General features: G+C 38.7%; 1 protein-coding gene across 1 annotated transcript in view; it reads left to right on the top strand.

The window, feature by feature from the left end:
- DLG2 (discs large MAGUK scaffold protein 2) overlaps positions 1–12,066 on the top strand; it is a 958,242-nt gene that overhangs the window by 187,841 nt on the left and 758,335 nt on the right. Inside the window, exon 6 of the mRNA XM_088140514.1 lies at positions 11,134–11,205. Coding sequence (XP_087996640.1) covers positions 11,134–11,205 — 72 coding nt within the window. The remainder of the gene's footprint in view (positions 1–11,133; positions 11,206–12,066) is intronic.

The raw sequence follows: 12,066 nt of genomic DNA, 5'->3' as shown, positions 1-12,066 counted from the left end.
TACGGAAATGTGCATTTCTGGTATCACAATGTTAAGAAAAAACATGCTTTCCTTCATATCAGAAATATCCTAATTCCATAGTTTGCAGAATTTCTCCTGTTCTCTTTTAGACCGTTGGCTTTTTAGGAAAAGTATTTCGCAGATTTAACTGGAATTGCCAGGGATCGAGCTTTCATGCTCTGTTGAACTTCTGCCTGTGCAATCTAAGGGGGCATAGCTATAGATACTCATCTGGATAAGAGGAGGTGAAATGCACAAATAGTCCATGCTGTCTTGAAAATGTCTAACTGCTTGCTTGCTCGCTTGATTATTAAATTTATATACCGCCCATCTCCCCCAAAGGGTGACTCTGATTGCATTGGCAAGCTGGTTCTGCAGTACTGCTGATGATTAGCTCTAGCCAAGTTATGCATCACGAGCCACAAGCTTGCCATGAAACCCAATTGTAGCAAATTGCCCAAAATTGTTTCTCTCATTCCTTGCCCAATGTTGAGCTAAGGGGACAAGCACCAACACAATGATCACGCTGGGACTTCTCCAGAGCCGAAACAGCTTTGTCCTCCAGCTTGATATTCTTCAAGAAGCATTGTGGCTACAACACATAGAATTCCCAGCCAGCTGAGGGTAAAAATATGAGACTTGTCATTCTAGCCGGTCGAAAAGTCATTAGGTTGGAGAAAGTTGAACAATACTTATTTTTTAAATTCGTATGCTGCATCTCAAAAGCAGGTTTCCATAGGGCAGCTTACAATAAGCTAAAATCATAAAATAAAACTTCAGAACAACAATTAAAATACACAATAGTGTAAACAAAAGCAATAGCAGTAGTTAAAAAGTGTCTAAGCAACATATATGATTATAATTACACATTCATTGATTAAAGAGTCTTTAGCCATAAAGGCAGGGATTTCTGGAAACTGGAGAACGCCCAGGTAGGAAAAGCATTTCACTTCGATTCCTAAACACTTGAACAGAGCTCATATCCTGAATTAACTGAAATATGGTTTCACTCATTTAAAAGACACGTATCAAGCTTTCAGCAACTGTGCAGTGGGACAAGATCAGGAACAACCTGAGACATATTATTGCCAATGGAGATGCAACATTGTGAGAAATGAAATAATAGACTTTGTGATGGAACCTTTTCTTTTTAAACAGCAATTAAGAACTTGTTTTAAGAGGCTGGTATTTTTGAGGTGCAATCCATAGCCTTTTTTGAATATACATTTTTAGAAGCTTTTCTTAAAGAAATTTGAGTCCTTCAAAGTTTCCCAGATGCTTGGGCACTGCATAGATAGATAGATGTGTTCTATCAAAGGAATAATTGTTTCTCTCTCTTATAACTACAGTGATCATATGTCCTTTATTATAAAGGACAGTCCTTTATTTCAGAAAGCTGTCCTTTAGATTTATTAATTAAAAAAAACCTCACTTTTGTCCTTTCTTTTGGTCATTTCACTTTTACCATGCAAATGGTACCACTTAATGCACAGTCTTTCACATTCATATGAAAACTCTGGGAACGCAATTGTCTTTTCAAAATAAATTCACATATACTGTTTGATTGTAGATGCTTTTATTAGAATATGCATTTTTGTAGTTTTTCTTGGTTTTGCCCTTGAATTTTCCTTTGTAAAGCAAAGTTATAAATGTAAACAATTAATTTTTTTTTCCCCTTATGAACCTCTTTCAGATTTGCTACTTTTTCAGGTTTGTCCTTTATTTTTTCCAAGAAAGTATGGTCACTGTACTTATAACAGGCAAAGGGGAAGACTGCTTTGGGCTTTTAACTGTTAGGGCTTTTAACTTTCAGTACTGATTTTATTGTTATTTTTAATTTGTATTTTTAACTCTTTACATTCTGTTTTCTTAGATTTTCTTAACCCCCATGAGTGCAGGTCAGGACAGAAGAAAAAGGTGCTGTCTAAATAAAATGAATAATCAAGTATTAGAGTTATTCTAAGATACAACTTTCCCCAACCTCCAGTTGTGTGGACTTCAAATCCCAGAATTCTCAACCATGGCAGTGCTGGCTAAGGAAATCTGGGAGTTGAAGTCCACACACCTGGATGATACCCAGAGTAGGGAAGGCTAATTTAGGGAAATAACTATTGAGTTTAAATGGTTATGAACGGAACTGAGTAATTTTGTTCTGATCTCTCTTTTAGGCAAACCTGTTTCACCCAGAGAGGGAAATGTTAATGGAAAAACTAGATAAACACATAACAAATATCATATTTAAGATCACTACAGAAATTTATATGTTGAGTTGTAGAATACCTGTACCCTTTAAGTTGTAATGTGATTATGAACAGAGCTGGCAAACCTGTCCATTGTACAAATACATTTGACAGAGAGGTAGGGTTTGCTGTAAAGTGCAGAATTATGTTGTATAATGGGGAAAATGCCGCTCAATGCTCTGTTGTCTGTTGAATTTTGCTGATTTCACTTGCATGCTTAATTTTTTTTTTTTTTTGGACAGCACTATATGCGGCTTTCTACCATGGCTTTAAATACAGGTCAGAAATAGGAGAGAGAATAAGGAAACTCAGCTGAGCTTAGTGGGGCAAGTACAATCAATTCATTGGGACTGAATACAATGCTAGATTGTGGGATTACTAGCCATGGAGCTAATACATAACCAAGTAAGTAGTGCTGTGCAGTTAAATGCAGGTGAAAGGCTCCAATTATTATCATGTAAGAATGTAAGGAGGAAGGTCCAGGAAGCCCACAGCTATTTGATAATGCTGCCTTCCTAATCCCCATGATTTCTGTTCTGCTGGGAGTCAGCTGCTTAATTCAATAGCTGCCTTCATCCCTGCCCTTTCAGGAACTGATAATTCCTCCACATGATACCATGAGTGAATTTTACAGGCTTTTTCTAGAGCTGCATGTTTAGAGCACTTTTTGGAGAGCACAACGATCTTTGCCTGGGTCTTATTTTAAGCAGCTTTAGAGGTTAAGATACAAAACGTGGAAAGCAACAGTCAGCCATATTGAACCTTTCTTGGAGTGTATATTGTTTGAAAGGTTGCTTTTCGATGAGTTGTTCCTTCATGTGCTGTGTTGAAGAAGTGTGACATATCCATGTCAGGTCTGGTCCTACACACTGTATGAAAGCTAATGACTGGTGTCCCATTGATAATAGAGTTTAGGTATATGCATAGTGATAAAAGTGTCTGAACAAACAGAATGCTTAATTAATTGGTCCTTCATTTGTTCAAGCCTCCACTTATCACAGAGATGTATGTGAACTGAAATTGGTATTGGGACCTTCTGTTTCTTCTCTAGTGATCTCTTCCAGATGCAACTTATCACAGCAAAACAAACCCTGGCAACCTCTTTTCTTAGCTGTATCTCCATCGTGCTGTCTTCTTCTCATCTCCAGCCCATGAGTATGAGAGGCTTAAGTTATCCTGAGCTGTTCCAATGCTAAAGTACTTTTTTCTCCTTCATTCTGACAGCATCCAAGCAGCATCACAGTGTATAAAACCTCTTAAGCTGCATTACCCATTGTCTTGGAGGAAACTTAGATGAATTCTCTTTTGAGATGAACTCAAAAGAACCAACAATATTAAAGACATACAAATTTGTGCCAATGTGGTTTTCTGATGACTCAAGCGAATAGCACTTCAACTATTATATATGCCTGTCTAACAACTTGGCTTCATTCATTCATTCATTCATTCATTCATTCATTCATTCATTCATTCATTCATTCATTCATTCATTTTATACATGACAAATACATGACTCTGGTAGCTAACAATGAATAAAAATCAGATAAAAACATCATAACAAAAATAAAAAATAACATTCAGCAGCCAAGATAAAAACTAACCAAATCAATTAACATAACCATGATGTGGGCTCCACCAGGCTTGGTAACAAAACCAGGTCTTCAGGGCCTTATGGAAAGCCAACAAGATTGGTGCAAGTCTAATCTTGGGGGAAATGACGTTCCAGAAAGTGGGTACCATGACCAAAAAGACTCTCTTCCTGGGTCTTGTCAGATGACACTCTGTAATGGACAGGACACAGAGCATGTCTCTCCTGCCAGATCTAACAGGATAGGAAGATACAGTTGGGAAGAGACAGCCTCACAAATAACCCAGCTCCATGCCATGAAGGACTTTATAGATCACTACCACTACCTTGAGTTGAATCTGGAAGCATACTGGCAACCAATGCAGGTGTCACATGGGTCAAACAAAAAGATCCCAAACTGCCCACACTACTGCATTTTGTATAGCTGAAGCTTCCAGATGCTCTTTAGTAGGCTTCTGGGTACAATTCAAAGTGTTGGTTATTCCAGGAGAGCCCTCATGTCATAGGGTTTGGTTATCTGAGAAAAACCATGTGTCTTCTATAGCTTCTGCTGGTCCTACACAGGTCCCATTCATTAGACAATGTCATCTGATGGAACCCAGTAAAAAAGCAGGCCTTCTCTGTCACAACACCTGTTCTCTGAAAGGATGTCCCTCCAGAGATTCATATGGGCCCATCACAACCCTATTTAAATGAGACCCTAAAAAATAGCTCTTCTCCCAGGTCTTGGGCTACAGTGTTGGGCCCCTTGTGGGCTGTTTGTTTTGGCAGTGTTGGCCTTTGTTTTCTGATTGTTTGTTGCATAGGATCTCTGTATCGATGTATTTTTAAATTGGCTCATGTTATATGCCACCCAGAGTCAGGATGGAGTTGGGCAGGCTATACATTAAGCAAGCAAACAAACTCAGTTGTGGGGCAAGGCTCCCAGTTTCCCTTGGCAATGCAGATAGGAAAGGAAGAAAGAGTGTATTTCTCTGCCTTATGGGCAGAAAAATTAATCAAACAACCCCATACATACATACATAGATGCATACCTGATTTAAATAAGTAAATAAAAACCACTGTACATGAATTAGCAGACCTCAATACCATGGATTTGCATGCAACAGATCAAATTTCTGTGCCAGTTTACATGTTGTGTCATGATGTTGTGACCCCAGTGAGACAAATGATGTCATTTGTGTTATGAGATCATCATGGAAATGACATTAATCTCTGTGATGATACACTTTCATAGTTGATTGACATTCGTGAATAGCCCTCCCCTAATTAGCCCATTAAAACAAGGTTTCACTGTGAATAAATAAATAAGGAAAATAAATTCCATTCACAATGAGGTACTGTATAATGTGCCAGCTGCCAGTTAGGCTAGTTTTGAACAATTGATAAGAGGACAATCTCCCAAACTGTTTTTTTTTTTAATAGCATTCCAGACCCTCTTAAAAATGGTGTGACTGAATTTCTATTTATTTATTTAATCTCTTTCCCCAATTTATAATCCATCTCAATTGCCAAAACAACTCTAGGTAGATATACAATAGCAACAGATCAACACCAAAACACACGTTTTAATCACTGTGTTGGGAAAGGAAAGCATTATAAATACCAAGAGGTTAATGTTCCAATATCAATGTTGGATCACAAATCATTCTGCCCCAGAATGCTGAAAAATCTGATGAGAAAATAATGAGAGTGTATTAAGTTTTCTTTTGGCCTTTATATACAATATATACACACATAGACACATAGACAGACACAAATCTGATCCCTGCCAAGATAACAACAGCAACAACAATAACAGGAGTCACTAGAAACATCAGAAGCTTTATGCAAAGATCAATGGCACAATGGAAGACACAGTTGCTGGTCAATGGCGATAGACTGGGAGAGGTTAACATCAAGAGAGGAATCTCTCAAGGAGACTCACTATCACCACTCCTGTTTGTCATTGCATTGATTCCCCTGTCAACAATACTGAACAAGTCAGGCCATGGCTATCAAACATCGAAAACATCTGCCAGGCTATCGTACCCCCTTTACATGGACTATCTGAAGTTGTATGGAAAAACACCATCTGAAATGGAATTGCTGCTCAATCCTGTCCGAATATACAGCCAAGATATTGCAATGGAGCTTGGACTGGACAAATGGGCCACCCTTACCATCAACAGGGGAAAAATACTGAAAACTGAAGGAATCAAGATGCTGAATGGAAATAACATCAAGAGTCTGGATGAAGAAGATCACTACAAATACGTGGGCAGCCTTCAGGCTGACAACATGAAACACACTGAAGTCAAGGAGGTTAGTAGTGAGTAGTAGGTCAGAAGAGTGACAAAGATCTTAAAGTCCAAACTAAATGGAGGAAATACCACTGAGGCAATTAACACCTGGGCAATCCCAGTCATTAGGTACACAGCTGGAAAAGTGGACTGGACTCAAGCTGAACTAGAAGCCCTGGATAGGAAGACCAGAAAATACTGACAATGAATCACGCCCTTCATCCGTGCAGTGATGTTGACAGACTCTACCTACCAAAGAGCATAGGTGGACATGGAATGTTACAAGCACACCAGACAGTTGAAGAAGAAAAAAGGGCATTGGAAGAATATCTGAAGGACAATGAAGAAGATGCACTGAATTCAGTATACCATGAAGGCTGCCTGAATACCAAAGAAACCAAACTGGCCTACAAGAAAGACCAAATGAAGAATAGAAAAGAGACATGGCAAGGCAAAGTCTTGCATGGCCAGTACACCACAAAACTAGCAGGCAAAGCAGATAACAACAAGACCTGGCAATGGCTAAGAGCAGGAAAGTTGAAGAAAGAGACAGAGAGGTTAATTCTGGCCGCACAAGACCAAGCCTTAAAAACAAATGCATGCAAAGCCAGAATGAAGAAGATGACAACAGGCAGCAAATGCCGCCTGTTGAAGAAGCTGAAGAAACAGTGGACCACCTAGTGAGCTGCTGCAAGAAGACTGTACAGGCCAACTACAAACAACGGCATGACAAAGTAGCAGCCGTGGTGCATTGGAGTATCTGCCCGAAATACCACTTGCCTGCAAGCAAGAACTGGTGGGACTACAAAACAGACATAGTAATAGAAAATGAAGAAGCTAAAGTGCTCTGGGACTCTAGGATTCAAACAGACAAGCACCTGCCACCCAACACCCCAGACTTAACAATTGTTGATAAGAAAGACAAAAAAGTCTGAATAGCGGACATTGCAATACCTGGAGACAGCAGAATGGAAGAGAAAGAACTGGAGAAAATCACAAAATATAAAGACCTGCAAATAGAAGTAGAATGACTGTGGCAAAAGAAAGCAAAGATAGTACCAATAGTAACAGGCACCTCGGGTGCAATCCCAAAACATCTGGAGCACTACTTGAAGACCATCGACATTGACAAGATCACCATCAGTCAATTGCAAAAGGCAGCTTGACTTGGAACAGCTTATATCTTGCAATGATACCTTTAATACCATCAATATCTGCCTATCCCAGGTCCTTGGGAAGGATTCAATGGGTGGATAAAAATGCCAAATCCAATCTAAACATCTGGCTGACTGTGAGACCAACCATAATAATAAACTATCCAGGAACCTCAACTTCTATGCTTTGCTCAATTTTCTCCTTTTTCTTTTAAAATATGATCTCTAGTTGTCCAAAATTTGCCATATTGACAGCCCATTATAATTTCTAGTAGCTTTAACCTAAGCAGAAAAAAAAGGTGGTTTGGCTTTTAAATCATCGCAGGGCAAGTCATGTCAAAATAAATGAAGACAATGGATGGAACAACTCATTTTCAAGATCTGTATGATGGTGATGTTAACCACCATTGGATAACAATCCTCAGCAAGAATAGGGTCATTAGAAAGTATGATGTTACTTTTATTAGTCAGTGTTTGAAGATATGTCTATAGTTTTTCAATCATGGGCATTTTTCTACCAAGTCAATAAATATAGGACATCCCAAATTTAAGAGCATTTGGTATTGTTTAGTACAGGAAAGGTCATATTTCAAGCTGGGGAAGTTGAGAATTAGAATCCCAAGATCTATGAATTGGAATCCACTGAGTGACTCAATTCTACATAAAACTCCTTTCTGTTTACTCCGTGCACTCTTTATCTCAACAATATAATTCAGGCAGTAATACAATGGGGAGCATGTGTCATCAGGGGTTGAACTTGACTTGCTGGCATGTAATTAACACTGCTGCTAATTGAGAGCCAGAAGCTACTGATAATCCTCTTGGGATCTCCTGATAAATCCAAATCTATTATTTGTGCTCCCTGTTTTATTGAATATCTTCTTGCTAAACACCAGAAGTTGTATATCAGCCTCTGTGGAGAATATTAATTTTCTATCTCTTTGATCACACAGGATAGTTTATGGAGTAATTAGAAAACAGAGTTAAATCATCTTGAGCTTTTACAATTCAATTACTGAATTGCCCTTGATTTTATTAATTTCAGCCGGTTCATTGTCTTTGGATAAATAACATTAATTTGCAGTGGACAGCAAGGAAAATGTTCGTGTTGTCCTTTGTAGAATAGAAATGTACTCCATCTAGAGGAAGCTAGATATTAAATTACTTTTTATTCTTTTAGATTCCAGCTGATTACACACTAATGAACTGCAGTGATAACATAGCATAGTAGTTCAAATGGAGACATTTTTTTTCCCTTTCTTTCATGCTGTTTTCTTATGCTATGGAATGGCTGTCAACACATGCATGTTACGTTGAAAAAAAGAACCCAGGACCATTATCAGTAGATTGGCAAAGCTTTCTGGCTCTTAATTAGCAGCCACCAGAACAGGAAAGATGGTGAGCAGTGATTTATCTCTATGCTGAATTCGTGTAGGGCAACTTTAAGGCTTTTGTGTTTTATTATCTGGGGTTCTTTTTTGAGCAAGAGTGATCCAATAGATATTGTATGCATAGACTTTCAAAAGTCTTTGATAAAATTTCTCATCAAAGGCCTTTGGGCAGCTCAACTGCAGCGAGATAAGGAGATGGATGCTCTCACGGATTGGCAACTGGCTAAAAAAATCGGAAACAGAGAGTACAAATAAATGGGTAGTTCTCAAAGTGCTGAGATATCCATAGTGGGGTACCCCAGAGATTGGTGCTTTTTAAGTTGTAGATAAATGATCTGGAGTTAGGGTTCACAGTGAGATGGCCATGTTTGCTGATGGTACCAAATTGCTCAGGCTGATAAAATAAGTAAATAAATAAAGAATAAAAGAAAGAAAGAAAGAATCATGAAGACCTCTAAAAGGATCTCTCCAAACTGGATCAATGGGCTTCAAAATGGCAAATTCAGTTCCAGGTAAACAAGAGTAATGCACGTTGATTAAAATAAAACAAAACGAAACACTAGCAGTATCTCTTGACATTAGCAGAGGACACTTTTAACTACAGGATTGCCTCTCAGAGGAATTCATATAGACAACATGACAGCTTGAGACATCCTAACCTCGTAGATCATGGAAAGCCATTTCCAGTCAGAATAGACAATGTTGAACCAGAGTGATCCCAGATGTGGCTGGAAAGCCAACTGAAGGCCCTGCTGATCAGCTAATGGCATTGTTGAGCTCCTTCTTTCCCACCAGCTCCTGATTTCCTCCTGCTATGATGACAAAAATTTGTTTAAATAGAGTATCTGGTAATGCCTTTGGTAGATGTACCAAAAGTACAATATCATCTTCATAGATTCAGTCTCCTTCCTTCCTTCCTTCCTTCCTTCCTTCCTTCCTTCCTTCCTTCCTTCCTTCCTTCCTTCCTTCCTTCCTTCCTTCCTTCCTTCCTTCCTTCCTTCCTTCCTCCCTCCCTCCCTCCCTTCCTTCCTTCCTTCCTTCCTTCCTTCCTTCCTTCCTTCCTTCCTTCCTTCCTTCCTCTTATATAGTTGACCCCCCCTTTTTTGCCCTTTTATATAGCTGCCCACTTTTATGGGACTCTAGGCAGCTTATGCTGTTATGTAAGCTTTTAAAGATGCTAAATAATCTTGAGAATAAGATGATTAGTGAACATGTGTAATGTTTCACAACTTATGAAAGGAAAATATGCCACGGCAGACTAATTGATCATCTAGTCTAATATTGGGGTCTTTGCCTGATGGCAGCCTACCATATTCTCAGACAGAAGATAATACCTGTTTTGCTCAAATGGGACATGTCAGGGAGTCATCCTAAACACCTTCTGCATGGTAAACATATTCCAATTTTGAACGATATAACATCTCAGCTAACAAACCCAAATGGTCCATATAGCTTGCCAACTTGTACTTTCACTGCTAAAAGGCAAATGTCTTTCTCAAGGTAGCTAAAAGACACCCCAAACTGGATATGCCAAAAGTTGTTTCATGCAAGAAGATATCTTTTTTATTATTAAGCTATACAATGGGGTTCCTCTTTTGGTCAAATCTTTCCATTCTTGCATCACCGTCAGTCTTTATAAATATCTGTTATCAATAAATCAATTGGATATGCAAACTTTAAAGACTGAATGGAATAAAGAACAGGAGACCCCCATTTTGGCCTAAACGATGGGAAAATATTTTAATTTTGGAATAGATCTTGGAATACAGTTCATACAACAAAAAATATTTTGGACTTATTGGAGCCCCCTGTATTTGTACAGAAAAAGAAATAGTAAATTATCATGGTATTGGAGATGCAACCAGAATAACACTTCATTAAAGCCTATGTTTTTGCAGTGTCCTAAAGTAATCAGACTCTGAGAAGAAGTAATATTTGACTATGAAACAGTGTTTAATATTTTGGATGCACACATTCTTTTACATGCTTCCTACATAGAAAATGACAGTTGGACAACAGAAATGGATTCTCTGTGCCCTTATTATTGCCAAGAAATTAGTTTTTCAACATTGGAAAGACAATATATGTCTTATGAATGAATTGCTATAGACAATGAAATGCATGGGCCATTACAATGAAATAAAGTTATCATTTATTGAAACTGTTACATAAAAATGCATATATATGCATCTATTTATGCATGAGAAGCTCTTACATGTACAATTTATCTTGTAGTTGCATTGTTTTCTCTCTATTTCTTTTATATTTTTTTCTTGCTTTTCCTGTTCTATGAGATCGGTGTTTTTCAAACCTGGCAACTTGAAGACGTGTGGACTTCAATTCCCAGAATTCTGGGAGCTGAAGGCCATATATCTTAAAGTTGCCAAGTCTGAAAAACACTGTATTAGGCAAAGAAAAAAAAGTATTACAGTGCAGATAGTCTTACACAAGCCTCTCCCTTTTTTAATTTGTTTGCAGCAGAGTCACACAAGATGTCCTGCCCACAAATGTTCAGTCGAATCACCTGGATGGATGCCTATTCAACATTCTGTGAGTGAGGATGCTTCTTTTTCTTCCTGTCTGGCGTGATGGTTTGAACGAACGATGGAAATGCATGTATGCTAGAAGTAGACACAAGGGTCTAGCAATAAAACAATAACGTTCTCAAAGAAGCCCCTTCGCCCCCAATGGAAGGGGCCTGACACACATTGATCTGTATGGATTCCTTCTGAAATCTGGCTTTAGCAAATTTGCTATAGCTGTGATTTTTTATAATTCTTTGTAAGTGGGCAATCTGCAGAATATTAGCTTGCTAGTTTTCAGTACAGTGAGTCCTCGTTTAACAATGCTAATTGGGATTGGAAACGCCATCATTAAGTGATGCGGCCATAAGTTGAAAAACCATGCGACCATGCCACTTAGCAACAGCAGTTCTGGTAGTCCTGGTTGCTGTTGTTAAGCAAGGACCATGCAGGTCCTTAAGTGAAAACCTCATGTGACCACGACTTCCAACTTCCTGCCAGCTTCCCCATTGACTTTGCTTGTGGGTAGCCAGCAGGGAAGGTTGCAAATTGTGATCATGTGACTACAGGGATGCTGCAATGGCTGTAGGTGCGAGGTCCACTATCATTTGTTCAGAGCCGCCATAAATTTGAATGGTCATTGAATGAGTGGTTGTTAAATGAGGACCACCTGTATACGATTGGAAAAACCTGCAAATGTTTTGCTGGTGATGGCTAGCATAAGTTCAGAGGGAAAGATACTGTTTTCTGCTTTTGTGGTTCCCCCTGCTTTTGTTCGTCTGTAGTCCATGTTTCAGATGGCCCATTTCCAATCCCATTCTACAGCTGCAAATTTGTGCGTGTGGTGCACTTAATGTCTCATTAAGTTGAGTGTGATTTATTCTCCTGT

The sequence above is a fragment of the Python bivittatus genome, unplaced genomic scaffold (genome assembly GCF_059951505.1).
Source record: "Python bivittatus isolate LINGU-HERP-01145 unplaced genomic scaffold, Pbiv_v1 ctg000340_np1212, whole genome shotgun sequence".
NCBI lineage: Eukaryota > Metazoa > Chordata > Lepidosauria > Squamata > Pythonidae > Python > Python bivittatus.
The sequence above is the reverse complement of the archived record's forward strand: the minus strand, read 5'-3'. Positions and strand labels throughout refer to the sequence as shown.